The 20,016-nt window shown below is 38.8% G+C and overlaps 1 protein-coding gene across 1 annotated transcript in view; it reads right to left on the reverse strand.

Annotated features, from left to right (window-relative positions):
- MRPS27 (mitochondrial ribosomal protein S27) overlaps positions 1-20,016 on the reverse strand; it is a 52,572-nt gene that overhangs the window by 12,773 nt on the left and 19,783 nt on the right. The window contains exons 5-10 of the mRNA XM_054054118.1: positions 10,439-10,553; positions 9,854-9,932; positions 8,430-8,545; positions 5,608-5,710; positions 3,289-3,431; positions 2,088-2,243 (exon numbers count right to left, since the gene is read on the reverse strand). Of these exons, the coding sequence (XP_053910093.1) occupies positions 2,088-2,243; positions 3,289-3,431; positions 5,608-5,710; positions 8,430-8,545; positions 9,854-9,932; positions 10,439-10,553 (712 nt within the window). The remainder of the gene's footprint in view (positions 1-2,087; positions 2,244-3,288; positions 3,432-5,607; positions 5,711-8,429; positions 8,546-9,853; positions 9,933-10,438; positions 10,554-20,016) is intronic.

Raw genomic sequence — 20,016 nt, forward strand, 5'->3', positions numbered from 1 at the left:
TATGTGATGAAATGTTTGACCACTGACCACTGACATAGATGGATGGAACAGCCTGCAGAACACCGTACTGAGTAGTGAGCCTCAGTATATGGGATCTGAAAATGGGTAACTAACACGTGAATGACAGCATCAGGCAGAAAATCTAAACTACAGCTCTAAAGGCTTTAACTGGAAAGAGCCAAATGCCCTCAAGCCCCGTTTGTTTCAGTGGAAGTGAAGGACACACTGCCTCTCGCACACCATATCCGCTGTGCTGCCATAGATTTTTCAGATACTTCCACAAATGGCTGTTCTGAAGGTTGGTATAAGACTGCAATCCAAGCATGTGTATAAAATCCATGCAGAACAAGGTACATTTCTAGACAGGAACTATATTGTTTGGAGCAAATCCACATACTTTTCCTTGCATAACCAGGTGCATGGCTTGTGAAAGACACAGAAGCGTTAACCGGTTTTGAGCTGAAGAAGGACTGGGACATGCTGGTTAATGCAGGGCTACACAAAGTGCAACAGAAGGTTTTCAGCAGCAGAACTGCAAATTCTCTTTGTTGGGGTTTTATTATATTGGGGCAGATGATGTGTTCTAGGCCAGCAGCTGTGAATGCCAACATCAGGTTACTTCAGAGCTGCCACCCTTCCTCAAACTTGTATGGATTTTTAGTGAATTTCTCTGTCCTGTGAATTATGCCTGTAGGTGTCCAAGGGTTCAACTGGAAGACTGGCTGCTGCTGGTCTAATGGACTTCAGAAAAGAGCTGGACAGCTCTTTTGGGCTTAGCTGAAATGGCATTCTGACTTGAGAGCTCCTTTCCTCATCCAGACAACGAGAAAACATGGCTTACTTATATATAAATTACTGTTGAATGCTTAGATTTCACAGGAAGGCTATGTCTTTCCTTATATTCAGACTTTTCTGGTGAGCATTCAGGCTGTAATTTGTTTGAAGTCAGGATATTCACTATCACATCAGCAAATGCCTAAACTGGGGTTAATTATGGAGACTGTGGAAAGCCTGAAGTGAGGAGAAAACTATCCTCTTGGCATCAGCCTATCCCTAATGTGACATTCAGGCCTGGTTATAAGCACTTTGCATTATTTTCTTCAAGGCTAGACAATGCATAGACTCATGAAAATGTCTCCATCATTCAAAGGGCATTTCTGTTTACCCAGTTCACTGTAATTCATCCAGGTGTTAATTATTACATGCTGAGCACCCACTGATTCCTAAACATTTTAATTAAAAAGTTCTCAGTGCCTACAAAGCAGGTTTAATATCTAAAGATTAGTGGCAAATAATTTATGTAAATTAAAAGAAGAAAAAAAGAAGGGAAAAGTGTGTGTCTTTTCACTTTGCAGATTTCTTTAGAACAACTGTCTGTATCCAGAACAACCGTCCACGCCTGAGACAGCAACAATGGAAACTGATGGGCCACAGAAAGAGTACTGCTCCTGGATCTGTAAGCCAGATTAGTTCCAAACTGGGGTATTCGATTTTTACCACAGCTCAAATCAGAGATAGTAAAATAAAATGAGCTTGTTACATAGCTGTGAGATGATCAAATAAAATGCACTCATTATATAGCTTATGTCCAATTGAACAAACTGTGTTTCACATTACTGAAGTGATACAGACTTACTTAATTATCCAGACTGAAAGTACAGGATGCAGCATTTCTACTTTATCATAACGTACATAAACCGACGACAAATTCAGGATGGTCTGAAGCACCGTACAATTTATTTTAATGAGCAAGAGCCCACACAAGGTCAGATAACGGATCTTTAATGACATACCACTTTCGCAGGATCTGGATTTATCATTTTGATGTATGAAAACTGAAGATAAAATCCCAGCAGACAGACAAAAGACAAGTGGCCTTGAGCATTTATGTCTTTTGTAAGCTGCTACTTCCTGTTTGAAGAAGTGAAAATGTAAGGTGACATCAGTTTAAAACGCCAGGGAGGACTCCTGATGCACTGAAGGGATGTCAGTCCACCATCCACAATAAGCCAGCACATGTATTTTCTAGTACATAATATGGAGATCTACTACAGCTCAGACTATTAAGATAAATTAAAATCTTTTACCTTGAATCGGCTGTAGTACTCAGGTGCTTTAGATTGCTCTGTTTCTTCTGATTCTGCACACTGTGACTTCTGCGCTGATTCCTTGACTACTTCGTCTGATTCTGGACCAGGTTTTGCGTCAATGACAGACTGCAAAATGGTCTCCAGAGCATCAATCTGAACAATCACATTTGCCATTGTTAGCAAACAGTTTGAAAATACAATCCAAGTAATGCTACCGTCATGTTTATAAATAACTTATTGAGTTACTGTGCATTTTGAGATGACTCTGTGTATGATAAAAAAAAAACCCTAAATTCTAAAAGGAAATGTGATTTATTCTTGGAAGAATCTACTGTATTTGGGACTTTTGAGGCTAGACATTAAATACCTGCAACAGAACAATTCCTTTACCTCTCGTCAGCAGTAAAACTCCTCGTGACTCGAGGGCTGACCAGTATTTGCAGATCTGTCGGGTATTAGACTAATGTCTCCTCTGTTATCTGGCCATAAATACTAACACTACATGGTAGTTACAGTGATAACAGCACTAGCATGACACACAATCACATATACATCTAAGTAAGACATTACTATCGAATGTTTGAACAATATAATCTCTAATGGATCATCTTAATACCTCTTTGATGAAAATAAGCAGGGAAATCAACCTGTTCAGCAACAACATTCAGTCCTATTGTTAGCTTAATAATTTAACAGGAAAAACGGAAATGCAGGCATATAATACATTAGTATAGGTATATGTGACAATGCCTTTTCTCATCATGATCTTGTCTTTCAAGGTTGTATGCAAACCACTCTTTCCTAATCTAATCGCAGTTGTATCAAAAGAAAGCATTAGCTCCACTAAGGGACATGGTAAATAATTTCTCTGTGTATTATTGATACAAAAGATGGAATTCTTATATGGATACTGCTAACGTTCTAGGAATAACTTGATCTCCATAACCGTATTATTGGATGAAGGTTTCCTGCATTTTGAAGTTCAGCTTTTACAAATGCAAAGAGCTGTTATCCTTCCATGAATCCTAACTGTAAAGGTTTATCGGTAGGACCAAATAACTCTGTGTAATCTTTCTAATCTGTAATAATTTCTTCAAGCAAAAGGGATCTTGATACTTATGGCTTCATTTTCCTACCGTAAGTATATAATGTTAAAGGAATAAAAGTTAAGTTTATTTGAAATAACCTTCATACTTACAGCTTCTTTGCAGATTTTGCTGTCCCCTGACAACGATGCTACATTCTCCATCACTTGCAAGGCTCTATTCAAGTATCCAGGTGTCCACATCAGTGGCATTAGATTGTATACAGCTCTTAGCCCTTTATTCAGCTCCACCTTCCCTGTGACAAAAAATACGTTAGGGTTAGTACTTCAACATTTGAGTCTTAACAGAATCCGTACGGGTTGGGTCTGTTTTTCAAAAGTGACAACAAGCATCTTGGCTTCTGTGATAATTACAACACACTCTTCTACAAAGGTGTTCTGACAGAACTGCTATTACCTTGTTTTGTTTTTGTCCATCGTCACAGCTATTATATGTCTGTTTCCGGCTCCTTCTCCCCCCACCCTAGAAATTTTGACCAGATGGAGAAGCGTGGTCAGGTTTTCTGATCGTCTGGCACTTCTAACAGCAGCTCTGAGCAGATGTCAGAAGACCTCAAGACCAATGGCTCCTTAGCCTTCACGGACTGTATACGCAACCTCTGTGTGCCAAATCTCAGGCTCTGGACTTACCTTGGTGGCCTTCAGAGTTTACTCACACATGGGTCATAGCCAGACTGTATCATATTTATAACATAAGTTCTGGCCATCTATACAATTTAGTACCCCTGTTTCTGCTTGAAGTTTCTGAGAGGAAATATGGGAGACCTGCCAAAATGAAATTTTCGTTCTCAATTCAGGACATTCTGTGCAAGAAGGTCTTCACTGACGTTAGCAGGATCTGTGATGTGAAGCACCATTAACAATGCGGTTTTTCTTCTGATAATAATTACCAGAAAAAACAAAACTCCTACCTAACAGAGGAAATGTACATTACATCGCAGGTGGTGAGTACTAGTTTACAGCACAGGTGGCTCCAAGGTCTTGATTTTGTCACTGTCCATGTAAAAAATAATACCACTTTAATCAAGTTTGTATGAAAGTTGTAACCAAATCCTCAAGCTTAATTTGCATGCTGGCTATAATGACACAAAACTGTGAAACATAGCTTACTCTTCATCACATGGAAGAGAACGGTTTAGGAAAAGCAAGGTATTAAATGCCCAGAAGAAGCTTATGAACTGTGGCTGAATCAAAATAGGTGAGGTGCTTGAGACCACTCTGTGCCTGTAGACATCTTTCACTCTTTCAGAGGTCAGTTCCGTTAGTGTCGGCAAGACTGTGGAACATGTGACATAACAGTAAATAGCTTTTGATCTACTGAGTGTCAATGTTGTGGAACAAGTACTACTGCTCACACATCCAAACTATTTGACATAAACCCCACCCTAGACTGAATGCCAACTGCACAGCAAATTCCCTATTTGTATCAGTACCACCTCCACTGGAAAACAAACTACAATTGTATGGAAAACCCTGCTTTCAAATTAATTTTCACATTTATCCCCCCTTTCGACTGAAAATTAGCTTTCTTGTCTTACAGTCATGATAAATCAGCATTGGCATCCCGACTCTGCCACGACACATCACATTTTGAGGACACATTTTAAGAACAAGTCCACTTTTTATTACCCTCAATAAATTCTGGAATAAAATACAATGCACCAATGGAACAACCACACAATCATAAATTTAAATTAGTTAATTACTTTCCAGTAATTTTGGAGAGAAGGACAAATACTATCTGTACTATATTCCTCTAAAGGTTAGCGGAAATTCAAGAATTACTTATCCTTCTTCCCCATTCTTCCCCTCTCCCTCTAATTCTGGACCCTAATCTAACTGTTTTTTCAAGAATATAGCACATGATCAGCAGTGAAGAACCCTTAAGAGATGTAGGATAAAGTCACAGCTTTTTTGCTCACAATAGAAACATTAACTTTACAGTGAGCAGAATCTTCTAAACATAAGTTTTGCCAGGCTGTCGCCTCCAAACTCTTTGGAGTTTAAGGACTGTTTTAAGAAGCTCACAAACTCAAAGCATCTATTGCCCATAACCTTGAATTTGTTTAATGGAACTCTGTACTTCTGGTATTCTGAAAATCTGCTGGTCCACAAATCAACGTGACTGTCCTGAAAGAACATCGTCTTTGTTTCAGCTGCCAATGTAAACCTGCAGGGAGCCCTAAGAAGTTTCTGATGCTGTCTGATAAAGGGCATACCATTCATGTCAGTACTACCCTCTGGCCTTACAAAACCAATTCAGTCTCAATTCCGAAATTGTTCCTCCCACTATTTCTCCCTCTTTTAACCTGTATCCTTCTCCTTGATTGCATTTTAAGAAAGTAGAGATGCCAATTTAATCCAGCCACTAAAGACAAGAGAGAAGATGACTGCTAGGAAGGTAAAACTTACCAAGGAATGCATAGCCATACAGCTGGGAGCTAAAACCCACAGTGTTTGTCTGCTTCAGACCCGTAAGCACTAGCGATGCTCCAAGATTTCTCTTCTCTTCCCACTGCAAATAATGTAAACTACGTAAGTGTTCCTTGACAAACAGAAACACAAAATTGCAGCACAGAGCACATGAGGTTTTCATCAGATATCTAGTGTTCAGTTATGGTACCTACATCCTACGGAACAGTATCCTTATTTTACAGAGGAACACCTCTCTTTCTGGAAGACAGTAACATGTGAGCAGTTGAGATTTTGCATGGAAGTCTATCAGTGCATTTCCTTCCAATAGAGGTTTACACTGATTTACAGCGGCGGAAATCCACCCCTGTCCTGTGTGTCCTAACTCTTGCTTCAGGCTAATACTGCTGAAGAAAAAAATTAGATGGGTTTGGAACAGAGCAGTCATTTCTATTAAGTATGTGATAAGATTCATGCTCCATTAGCCATCACTAGAATAGGAAAATGCTGAGAGAAGAAAATAGTTCAAAACCTGCACTATGCAAAGGACATTTGCAATTCACGAAGACTACTGTATGCCCCAGGATTAGAAGTACAGCTATGTCTCTAGCTAGACAGAAGTACCAGTTGTCTAAGCCAGACCACCAGTGAATGGCTAAAGAAGGGCACTCGATTAGTAACTACATTAAAATCATACAAGTAGTGTGAATTTTGTTTTGCTATGGAACAGTAAAGTATATTTTTCAAAACCAGAGCACAGTCATCAAGAATAAACATCTCTTCACTGCAACTGAAAAGAGCTGAATGACTCCTATTGCTAAGAAAATGAGGAAAGGAAGATATAAAAGGCAATACATTGGGGGAAGTGTGACTCTCTAAAACATAGGTTTTGTTGCAGGGTACTTCAGTGTCTTGTTCATAACCTTATGATCTGAAAAAAACATCCCTGGTGAAAGGAAAGAGCCTTATGAAAAATTCCCTAAGGTACACTGAGTCTTATAAAGCACAAGGATTCAACCTTCTGGTTTAACACATTGTTTAGAGATGTCTTTTCAACATGTAGCATTTTTTTGTGTCTCCATCCAGGTGCTACGTGAATTTGCATGCTATCATCTGACACAAAATACTATCACCTGACAGTGAGGCAAGGTATTTGCCTGATCCAGAAAAGGGACACAAGGTGATAGGGCTGCCTCCTGCTGAATTCAACACTTCACCTGAATATTATAGTGAAATCGGATGCAACTGGAAAAACGGTGCCTTTAATAGTTCTTTTGGGGGCTAGTCTATTTTCCTTCAAGAGCTGGAGGAACTGCAAGGACTTAATATTAACATCTTTGCAGTGGAAGGTAGCAATCACACTGATTGTTTGCAGCAGTCAAGCAGGAAACTTTCCAAGGAGAGCCAAAGACTGAGCAAGCTTTCAGTGCTGTTTTTAACAGCAGGAAAAGGAAAACTCTGTATCACCACTCCTATACACAATAAGGTCTGACATAACGATACTAGTCAAGATGCAGCTCTCAAAGTCAAAAAACATTTCACCAGGCTGGTGGACCCAAAGCTACAGCCAAGGGCCTGTCTGCAACAGGACACCAGCTGACCTGTGTTACATCTTGGGAAAACAGAATGGGGATTTTTCAGAAGTACCTAAGCAGGTACTTCTAACTCTCATAACTGTGCCCGCCTGCACTTCATAAACACAGAATGGGTACTAGGCGTTATGAGGTGCTGAACGGTAGGCTGTATGGTGTATACATATAAAAATAAGGCTTATTATTGGCTTTGGATGGGGTTATTTCAAAATGCATATTAAATATATCACAGCTACAAAATATACTTGTCTTAAGTGTCTTGTATGTCCACACCACCCTTGCTTACATACCTGACTTTCATGAAGCACTACATGTGTTAACAAGTGCTTGTCTTTGCAGTAAGGATACAGAAACAAGGACAAACACAATGAGAGGATAAGATTTTCGTACCTCTGCTTTTCATATATAATGAAAGAAGAATGAAAGGGGAATGAAGGAGAATACAGAACAGGGCAAATATACATCTGTTTTCTATAGTGAAATTACAACCCGATTCATTATAACCTTTACACATCTGTAATATGCATTTTAGAAGATGCCTCACGTAAGACAAATAGAGGTTTCAAAGCTTTTCATTATGGATGACAACATGCTATTGAAGGCTTGTGTCAAACTACCTAAGAAAGAGCTGCCTAAAGCAGATCCCTTTACTGATACCTGAGCCCCTTCTGCTGAGGTAGAATAATGCCACTTCCAAAAGCCTGAACTGTTACGTTGGCCTTAAGCGAGAGAGATGTGAATAAGAAATCCCTAAACTTTAGAGACAGGAAAGATGTAGCAAATTTAGTTTTAAAACAAATACATACTAGAAACAATACACCCAAAGCCATATGCAATAGTAAAAATCCTAGTGAAATTGCTTTATAATTAACACTGTCCTATACAACAGGTGAGACAGTTTTTCATGTTAACTGGTAGAGCTGTCTTTGAACTGAATAGAAATGTCATTTCATAACCTTCCATTTCATAACCTTCCAATAAAAATTACATCCAAAAATCCCACACATCTTCCCTTTCAGAGAAAGGGGGAAAAGCGGTGACAAGTTATTTTAACATTTTGTTGTTTCTTCTTCAATCATAAAAATAATGAAGGGGAAAAAAATGGAGTACTTACTTTTTCTATGTAAACTTAGGAGAAATAAAATATATTCAAGACTAAATGCCCAACAAACTACATCACAACACTTAGAAATAAAGGTTCTGTGTATCATTTGCCTGTGACCAGCTTACCGTATATTCAGACTTAGTTGCCAGGTACTGGTATAAGACATAGAGAGAAAGAAGCTGTGTTGAGAATTCATCAAAACTTTCTTGCAGCATGATCTCTGTTACTACTGACATAGCATCTACGGAATTAAAAAACACATAATCAGCTAGTGCAAATTTACACAGTTCCTTCCTTTTGCATCCCCTGATGTTCACTGACACTTCATTGCAGTAGTATGTTTTTAAGTAGTTAGAGAGAAATGTAAAGATATCTTATGACTAGTTATATAGAACTAGTCTTATCTGATTGGGTTATTCAAAGAGACTACGAGAAGGCAGAGTGTGTTAAACAGCATGAGACCACAGCAAAGGAGCTTTCCAAATTTATCCTAGCTCTAAATCCTTCAACTGGCTCTTTGTTCATACCTTCAATCTTGAATATTTTCTAAAAATCTCTAAAAATTACTTCTTTGTTCTTATGTTTAGATTACAAACAAGAGAAGACTACCTTAAATTCACCGCCTTAAGGTGACAGGACAGTGGAGGTCACTTCTACTTGTCACAGATCACCCACAGCACTCCCTGTATTCAGTAAGCAGTGCTTTGGAGGAGCTCCACAGGGAGTTCCAGTGACAATCGCTGTCAGGGAGGACAGCTCATTAAACAAAAGGCCTCAAGCCTTCAGAGAAAATAAATATCAATGGAATAAGGGGGAATTTGCAGGTAGAGGGTCTCTCAGAATAAAATAAATATACATATCAATTTACCATTTAGCAAAACCTTCACGGTAAAAGGCACAGACAAGTCGTTCTGCAATTCCATTGTCCCCTTCAGTTGTTTGTTTTACAAGAGACTTAAGCAAAGAAAAGCTTACTGCAAGTCTACAGTAACAGAAGCTGCAGTGAGATTAAAATCTTAAATATTTATCATCAAAGATGAGAGGATTATTCATCTTAACATTTAAACAGTCGATAGTGAAAGACAGGCACCTCAACATGGCAATTCAGCACAGCTGCCTCCCTCCAGTGACAAAAGTGAAGACAGTTTCAGTTTAGACACGTAGATTTTTTAATAGATAAATGTAAGTAAGATGAATCCTACCAACATACATTTTGATTCTCATAATATACTCTAATTGTCAGTCCTATTATAACGTTAGCATGTAAGGTGGACTTGTAAAAATTTGAGCAGTTGGCTTACAGTTGGTATGGGATTAATCACAGTAGAAACTCTGAAATGCATGTTTCAAAATTATATCATAAATAAGAATCCAACAGAAATTATATATATACATGCAAAAAAGTAGTTTAAAGAAGGAAAGAGAAGGTTTGTTCAGAAAAAAAAAAAACTGCAGAGAAAACATGGCTCAAAGTTTTTAATTCAAAGAACAGCTCTGCAAATTTAAGAGCACACAACCGAGGATACAGAAACAGTACATATGTTCCTACCTTCATATTTCTTCTGCTTTATAAAACAATCCATTAAAATATTAAATGTAAAATTATCTGGAAAAATTCCATACTGAACCTGAAGAGAAGAGGGAAAAATATCACAGTGAAAATCTGCTGTTTAAATCTTCTCAAGCATAGCATTACAAGTATCAGAAAGAGCAGACTCATGGCATTGCACACTGTGGCAATGTTAGCCAAACAAGACAAGGAGATCAGCACAGGTACTGTGCTGTGTTAGTGTGCTGTAAGCATTCTAACTATCAATGTAGTCCATTTGTTTAGGCATTTTATCTGAGCCTTTGGGACCAGGAGGGGCATTGCCTATCAGGTTCTGACATTTCTCCTGCATCTAGCTTGCTTTGGACACCACCACCACTTAAAAACAAAAGAAACTTCCTGAGAAAGAAAAGCAAAGACCTTCAACTAACATTAAAGCCCACCATAAATTTTTGTCTTGACAAAGAAATAGCTGAACTTAAAACACAGTCTAAAGATCTGTCTGCAGCAGAAATTCCCAGCAAGCCACAACTGTCTCAAAAAGCTGATGAAATATAGTCACAGCTTTTTCTTGTAAAAACTTACTTTGTTTTTTAATGTGTATAAGGCTTTGTCTTGTGCACCATACTTTAAGCACTGTCTGATCCAGCTGTGGATGGTCCAGTCTCTCAAGTACCAGCAGTTTGGACTATGTCGAAACCTAAAGGATCATAAATGGTCCAGGTGACAATATGACTCTTTGTTATCACAGAAACAAATTCTGTAATCAACAAAAGATGAGTTTCAGAACCCTCGCCTTTCACCACCTCAAGCAGAAACCCGTCTGTACGTGAGCAAGCCAACCCTTGCTCTACAAAGAGCTCTGGGTAGCCCTTTCAATAAGGGAAACAAAACTTTCATACAATTTAATAGTGTGTATAAAGGGGGAATTTGACCTTTTCACAAATGCACAATATTTTAAACTTCTCTCTTTCCAGAAGGCTTAACTGCTTTTCCCCTGAGAAGATGAATGCCATGAAACAACTGCTTAGTATACTTAGGAAGGCCAATTGAGATTGCTATGCACTGCAGTACTTTTTAACTTTCCTGTTTCTGACTGGATAACACTGTATTGTTGCGAGCCTCCTCAAAAAGCAACACTGTTCCGTGATTGAGGACATCAGCAAGTATCAGAAACACATTAAAACCCCTATCTGGTGTGCCCCACCCTCTCTAACTCATGCCTCACTTCAACCACTTAAGAATTCATTGTGCCTCAGCATACGCCATCTCTGGTCTGCTGCATGGTTCAATTGCCTTTAGCAATGTGTCACCAGTGAGGCATGTCTCATGCAAGGGGAACCTCTGCTGGAGAGCCTTGCCCTGCCCCCCTGCACCAGCAGCTTAGTTCCCAATGGATGTTTCATTAACCTGTTCTAAGATACCTCACGCCGTTGCTTCAGCAGTCTTCTCAGACAACCTACTCCGCTGCTCAACCAATTTCTAAAATTCAACACTTCTAAGTGCAGCCTCTTCTGTTTCATCCTTATTCAGACAAACATTTTCCTCTGTATTTGGAAAGAAAAGTGATAAAAAGCAAACCAAGCTTTACCTTTGGCAAAGACTCCAAAACCAATTAAGAGTTCAGTGTTAGGAGCCGCTGCCTTAGTCCTGGGCTGAATTTCACACCTCAGTGTGAAGAGATGCATGCAGCCTTTCTCAATTCAAATTGCCTGCATAAAAAATGGGCTCAGTCCCAAGCACAGAAGTGACTGCCACTTCATGTAGAAAACACTGATGACTGAGCTGGGCTCATGTGCAGATGCTTGCAGCCTCAAGCCAAGCTGCAGCACCATTCGGAGGCAGGGTTGGCTCTTCCATCTGAGTGAGCATGCTTTCCAGAACATTTATCAGATTAACGTGGCCACCAAGTCTCTTTCCCGCTCAGTGAACCTCTGTGTATTGCTTCCCATGGCTAAGGGCTATACAGATGACCAAGCCTGGAAAAGTACTGCAGCCTAAAGAGCCTTCAGAATGCAGAAGACATCCACGCCAAAAGCAGATCTAAAGAACCGCACAAAGTCTAAATAGGCTAGTTTTGTGAGTGGCACATTAAATATCCCCATTAAATCAGAATTTAACAGAAAAAGAAAAGCATTCTTTGAATATTAAATTACAAACATCCATTTTTGTTGCTCTAATTGCTTTCCATTTCTTCCCTCTAGAGTTCAAATATTGGGAACAGCAAGAACATACATTTGCTCTCATTAAAGTCCTGTTCCACTAAAGCTTACAGGAAGCATCAATTGCAGCCATTTGGATCTAATCATATTTTGATGAAACAATTACCTAATTGCTACAGACTGTTTCAGCTGCCATTTAAGATGGGCCAGAGTGCAACTCCAGCACCCAGCAATAAAGCTGCCAGCATCTTTTAAAGTTGCTTCACTAAATGGTTAATATCGTTTTCACAAGAGGAAAACTACAGACTTGTCCTATAAAAACATGACACTCTCAAAGACTTAGGCCTCTCTTTTTAATATAGGATTTGGAATCTTTCCTACAGATTATTTCACAGAAGGAAGCAAACATAAAAAGAAACCCAGAAAAAGAAAGCCAAAACATCAAACCCAAACCTTTCTGCAGAGCCATAGCTGAGCCATATTTATTCTACTGAGCACATCACACAGACCAAACACTACCATATCTCCTGCACCTTTGGAATGCTACAACCTACTGTAATGTTAAAACGCTTCTGGGTTTCAAAGTAAAATTGCACTCAGATTGTAAAGGGCATCACAGGGATGTGGTGCAGTCTAGAAACGGGATAAAACAGATCCTCTGTTTCTGCAATCAGTCTGCACAAAATTCAGAGGCATGTTACAAAAACTCTTTTGAAAAAAATCTTTGTGTGAGCTTTGCGGGACTGGGATTGATTTGAGAGAGAGAGAGTATGAGTGTGAGTGTGTATATACATCTATACAGACAACCAGGGGATCTACTAGATAACATTACAGTAACATAGAGTAATTGTTAAGATACTTACACTCCTAGGATGTCTCCACTGCAGTAGTTACTACGTAAAGAAAAAGCAAACAGCTTTCTTCTCAGCTGAAGAATTTTCTACTTAATTCTAATAATTAATTACAGGACAGTTGCCTGGGAATTAAGAGAGGGGGCTGATGCCAAAACTGCTCTGTCTTCAAGTCAACAACAATGCAATATATATTCATGTACATGACCACTCAATACTACACACTTCCATTAAACCATGATGTGGCAGAAGAAGAATTGAAAGTGAAAGGGGAACAGGCAGGTTGCAATTATTAATTGTTTCTGGTCCATATGATGCTGGGTTGAAGTCTGCTCTATCTCACTAGCTGAGAAAAGAAGCCAACAGAGTATATCTGTTTTTACAGCTAACCTAGACAAACTAACCAAATGTTGTGGCAGATATTTTTACTTGAAAAGGACTCGGAAAGGAGGAGATTGCTGGTCATTTTGACAAGCATTAACATCTTCCTCCTACTCTTTCTCCATGAAACACAAACCAGGACATAAGTAAGCAAAGCAATATGTTCAGAGACAGATGAAAAGACAGAAGGAAGGTAAAACTATAGAAAGCAGAGGATTTCAACTGAATTAAATAAAGGAAGCCTCCAGCTTCCTGTGTGTTTAGTGGGAAGACTAGGAGGTTATCTTACAGATGTCTGCTGCTGAAACTCATTAATCTGAGAACTAATAAAAGCCTGAGAAGCACAAGATTTTTATAATGCACTCAGAAAACACAAGGAGAGGCACGTGCAATAGTATAGCAGGGTCCCCAGTTGGTACACTTTAATGTTAATAGCTAAAAATCAACATGTCCATACTCCTAGTCACTGGACTGTGAACATCCATCCCCAAAAAGAACAAGAAGAGGACCATCTGTAATACAAGGAGTTCCTGAAACGCAAATGTCATTGTGACTCTAACAGCACACAGTACAACAGTAGAATCCTCCTTATTGTGGAAAATTCTTCAAATGATAAAGTTCAGAGAGTTGTTTTTCATTGACTCATTGCTTTCTGCTTGCAAAAAGATGATTATTATAACTTGGAAGAGATTTGGTGAGTGTAGTCTCAGTACAAGATAACCTGAACATTTTTAGTCAAGCAAATACACACTCTACTATGCACAGAGGCTGGTGAGCACATTGGGCTATGAATACATTTGTAGTTCACTAACTTCCTGGACATGGACCTATTGCTCATTATTTACAGCCGTGCTGACGTATTCAGTTTCTTTAACTGAACAATGGAAAAGTTTATCAGATGCCGAGGGTGCTTTACAGAGTGCTCTACTAATACAGCAAGCATCACTTGCTTCTCCTGGGGCCCTCTCACACTGCAGAAAAGCTGACTTGCTTCCTTTCTTTTTGTATTTAAAATGGTCTCTCAAACTTGTTTGGTGCCATCAAGTGGTGATATGCTCTAGTGCTGCTTTCACACACCTAGTACTCTCAAGGGAAGTGATACAGCAATCCTGAGGGCAAACAGAAGCACCAAGATGCAGGGCTGTACTCTTTTCCTTATGTTTGGCCCAGGAGCATTCACTGCTTTGGGGACAGTCACAAATAAGGACAATGTTGAAGGAAAATTCGCTGGGTTACAGAAAAGCAAGTGCTGTAGAAGGAATACACTACTACGAACAGCTCTGCTGTTTGGAGGGAAAGCCAGCTCGGCAGTTTTGTTCTAATTCTTTGCTAAGCTGATCAGAAGCTCCTATTTCGCACTCTGTGGCTTTCTGAAGGATAGATCCAATGTCTGGTACTGCCAGAGGCTATCCTGTAGTAGTAGGCTACAATAATTTTTTCTTATTTCCCCATCTGTGAAACAGGAAGAGTAAACCTCTTACTTTGTCTGACCTAATGACAAAGTATTTTGTAACGACCTACACATCCAATGCACAGAACTTTATCATCTCTTAGGCCCCAGATTTCTTCAAGACTTGCTAAATTTCATCTTCATTTTTCTTTGCTAATTTTGCATTACCATACATAAAAACATCTACTTAAATAAAACCGCTAGTACTGTATTTTTCTTAGTTCTCATGTTTTAGAGATTCGTATTGCCATATTGCAAGGAAGTGGAAAACTTAACAACAGAAAGACACTAAGCAATCTCTATGCTTTTATTATTACTAACATAGAATCATTTAGATGTGTTATCCTGCTTTCCTCCGGTTTCATATGTTGCTGGCATATTTGCAGGATGTAGTCCAGGAAAGGAAGGAACCTACCTAGTATTACCTACTGTAACAAATTTCTTACACATACTTCGTACCTCTCTTACTTCTTTTGGAATTACAGAAAAACATTGGTTTGCATGTTCATTTGCTGTAATCAGGAGGGGAGAGGGCCAGATTTCTTCTCACTCACTTAAAATTCTAAAAAGTCCTGAAGCAAAATGTAAGGAGACATAAAATTAGTAAATATCGAAAGAAATGTCTCTGTGAGCCAGGAAAGTGTCTCAATGGAATGAATCCAAAGCCACTCCACATTTTACACAAGCCATACAGGGCTGTGAAGCTCCTTGACAATGCCATGTTTTTTTTCTTCTCAGGCACATTCTTTAAGCTACAGTGCATAATGATCAAATAGATTCCAGGCAGTCTTAGCTTAGAAACTGGAGGACTAAGGAAACGTCACCCAAAAGTCTCCCTTTGTTTGTCATTTCAAGCCACAGGCCTTGGGAAAAATCCTCTGCATTTTAAATGGACCCAGAGGCATTGCTCATGTGTCAGCATCAAAGGCAACAACCCTGAAAAAAAAAAAAATCTCTGTTGACTGAAATTTCATTTTAAGCATGAATAAAACTTTAATTTTGCATCTCTTCTTTGCTGTACCTTAGCCCACACCCTTCTTTGTATGCATCCTTTTTAAAAATTTTATGTATAAACATATCACTCCTATAGGAACTACCTCATGCATCAACTGCCTACACCCAAGCGAAAAAAGAAAACATTTTCCTTTTATGCTGAAGTAACAAACTTAACTAGCATATGTAGAATAAGAATCAATTACTAAAAGCAGTAACAGGACAGGGCAGAAAAATTAGAACAGTCAATTACAACAGAGTAACACTGAGGCAAAATTGCACTCTTTCACAAGAAGTGAGGCAGTTTACAGACTCCCTGAAGAAAGCCCACATTCAGCCCTTCTTCTGTTACAATTTTTAATAACTTCCTCTGATCTTTAATTTTAAACTAATTCAGCTTTTGACTGCTTCAACTATAAAAATGATTTTTCTAAACTAGGCTTGCTCCACCTCCACATGAATGCTTATTTCTTGCACAGTCTTTTGTTCAGGAGTTGCACGGAGCTCTAACACCACTGATGAATGCGGCCTCACAACAGGCATAAATGATCAGGTTACACCAGGCAGTCTTGAACCCCTCTAGAATCATTTGCAAAGCACAGAGAGAAGGAATACTTCAAACAACTTGATCAGCTTAAGTATCCCATAGGCTTGGCTTGAATGCCTTGAACCTTTATGCTAATTAGTTCATAACCAGACTGAAAGAGCAAAGCCCAGGCTCAGACAACATACTACTTCTCAGGACATTCTTTGTCTCTAGGAAAAGTCTTCCAGCTATAAACCTGTTTGCTGAGAAGCTTCTCTAGCCATATAAATTCAAAATACACCAGAATTGTGCATTCCCCAGCAGGATACCAATGAAAGTTCACTTCCCAGAAGAATATAAATCATGTTTTTTCTGTATCAGCTTGGCTGAAGGTGCTCTGTATGCCTCAACCTGACATACATGAGTCACAGGCCTTGTCTAGCTAGAAACTAAATGAATTAACATTTAAAATCCTAGTATCAACATGATTCCCTATTCCAAGCATAAGAAGTAAACAAGCTAGGTTAAAGGGAAGGTTGCTAGCTAGCTCACCAAAGCTAAAACTGGCCATTTAGGGATCTCCAGTGTGACCTGTAGAGAAAAGGACACTCGGGTGGTATAAATACTGTTGCTGAGAAAAGGTCGTGGTGCCTAGTTTAGTTCATTCAGAAAATAAAATCAGGTGATTTTATCAGTATTCAGAAGTTTTATTTCAAATGTGAACTATGAAACAAGCAACCTCCCTTTCTGGCTTCACTCCTTTACAGTCAAGACAGAATGATAAGGTGGACAGCACAGAAGATTTGCTTCGCTTCTTGTTGCTTAGAAATATATCTCCAATGAAAGAAACCAAATAAACAGACACTTCAATATAATATTCCTATTTTTCTCCTGCCCCCAGGACAGCAGTGTCTTACTACCATCACCCTCCACCCCTCCTTCTTGAAAAGACAGTCAAGAAAAATCAGATTTTCTTCTCACACGCATGAAATGTAGCATCCATACTACATTCACCATAAAGACATAACTCACTCAAAGAGCAACAGTTAAAAAGGAAATGTCTTGTCATAATAACAGTAACAACAACAACAATAATAAAAAGCCCAACTTTTCCCTAAACTATTGTCTGTAAAGGACATAACTCCTAGAATTTCTCTTCTCTTAAAAAAACTTCTGGGCTTTTACAGTTGGAATGACTGGTTTTGAATATAAATGCCATTAATAATCTCATGACTGAATAGAGAGTATCATAGGCTGAGGAAAACATGGAGAATTGATGGGGTGAGCTGTTGCTATAGTGATTCTGATAAGATCTCTCTAGTGCCTTCCCTTGTCCCCGTGCAACCACAATGCAGTCTAATTTAAAATCGACTCTTGCATTAATTATATCTTTTCCCAGTATCCTGGCATACGAAACCCTACAGAGTACTAGCCTAGCTATGTCCATCATTATTTCAATTAGTTCTCCAACCATCTGAAAGCTAATACATAAGTTATCAACTAGACTGATTTTTCAAAATAAAAAAGAAATGTTCATGAAAGCCTTTTTGTAATTGCTGAAATCACTTTTATACCTGCTCTATTTTGTAGAGTGAAGGAGATCCCCTTATAATAACTGCCATAAATTAAGTTTCTACCAGAAATCTAGTTCCCAACAGTTGCATATTGGCAGTAAGTTAAAAAAACTTGTCACGGGCTTTCTTCAACTAGGTTTATCTTACAGATTAAGTGATTTTAAAATTTTTAAATAGCTTTACCGCTTGCTAGATGTTTCCATTTTAAATATAAATAAGAATAAAAAGAAAATAAATAAATATTTAGAAACCTCCATTACTTAGCCATTAAAAATGCCAACATAAAAATCTTCCGTCTTTCCGCACTTGTGTCTTTCAGTTCAACTACTGCTTTCATTTGCAGGTATGCCAGAGCGAAGCCTGTGTTCCAGTTACCACTAACCAAGCTAGACAGAGCCAGACATAGCACCAAAGACTTTTCCAGCTGACAAGACAGCGACTGAAAGTTTTGTAACAGTACATTCAGTGTCAGAGAGAATTGAATCAGAGCTAGGACCAGTTCAGGAGTTTCTGCCTTCTAGTGCTAAGCTTAAACTGTGAGGGTAGACCCTTTTCACATTATATCAAAAAGTTACATTTTATGGGTACACATAAAAACCACTGTCAACAAAAGTCAATATAATTTCTTATTTTAAGACGGGAGGATAGGCCAGTCTGTAGCTAGACATTGCTGCTACAGTATTTGCAAACAGCAATTGTTTAACAGTGCCTCATATACAGCCTAAATTTAAGCTGAGACAAAATTAACATGATATTGTGTAAGAGGCCTAATTCACTAAGACCTGGAGTTACATTTTCCATTTATTCTACTCAACTGCTTCAGAAAATATCTCCCAGAAATACATCACACACTAGCATCAAACTACTGTAGTGTTACACTGACAAAACACTTGACACTTTTTAGTTTGATCACAGTTGAACTTGCACAGATTGCAAGTGATGTACTCCTCTGGTTTGAGTATCAAAGACTGCAAGACAGAACAGTACGAGCCAAACTGCAAATTTTTTCAGAATCGCATCACATGCAACCAAAGCAAAAAGAAGGTGCTGGCAAGACAGTGCTGCAGGAATACAAATACTGAATAGACCTTAGTAGCCAACTTAAGCAAGGGAAAAGCCAAACTTTACATTTGCCGCCAAACACTTCAACAACTGGATTTGCACAGTCCAGGTTTCACATCTTCAGATTCGCTGCCACAGCCCTGCAGTTCAAGTTAACCTAATTTTGACCTACTACCTGTGCCCTTTTCATTCTTCATCGCTAGAGTCTGCTATCCTTGTGTGTTGCTGTCACTCCGCACCCCAGACCCAAAGGGGAGGCAGAGTTACCGGTAAAAATAAAGGATTTCTTTCATATTAAGTAAAATCACCTGTAACTGAGAGGACAAAATATCTGTTCACCTCTAGTTTCATCCACAGTTCCTGTCAAAAAGGCAAGTATTTCCAAAAAATAAACTATAGGTGCATAGCCAGGTCTTGGCTACCAAGCAGTCCAGCATGAATCCACCAACATATCATGTCATTTCTCAATGAGGAACTGCTTATTGACATTTTTATGTTGTTCCAACCAAGTATTTTCCAGAGAAAAATGCTTTTAGCAATGAAAAACAAAAGTCCCTGAGTCCTTCATGAGACATTTTTAACTATTCTCTAGCCACAACAAGTTACCCAATCACAGTACTTCAGAAGCTGATTTCTAGTTAACATGTCTCCTGGTGTATCTAACTTCCTCTAAGACCAGTGGGACAGAAATGTCCTTTATTGCATTGCATACAATATCAAGCACACGGATGAGTAAGCAGATAAAGGATTAATATGGCAAAAACAACTCAAGCGTTTTGTCAGGGAGTTTGAAATTTGTGGGTTTTCATCAGCTTTATGATTGTTTTACTCTTATTCTTTTCAGAAAAATACTCCACCATCAGATCTGTTATTTAAAGAGAGAGACAGTATGGGTACTTCACTGTAAGTACAGCATGCACTGTAGAACAAATGTTCCTTTGTGTAGGTAGGTACAAGCTGTGCAGTAAAATGAGACTGTGCTACTCAAAACAGGCAGAATATTTAAAAAAGCCTAGAGATACGTTGTAGTTCCTTTCCTTTCAAGACAGAAATACATCCAATACAGTCTGTTATAACCCACTGTTGGCTTTGCTTCTGCTGATCAGCGTCAGTGCATGATGCAAGGCCAGGACACCCTGCCTTGTGGCAACAGCCTACTTGGAT

Source organism: Cuculus canorus, chromosome Z (genome assembly GCF_017976375.1).
Source record: "Cuculus canorus isolate bCucCan1 chromosome Z, bCucCan1.pri, whole genome shotgun sequence".
Classification (NCBI taxonomy): Eukaryota; Metazoa; Chordata; class Aves; order Cuculiformes; family Cuculidae; genus Cuculus; species Cuculus canorus.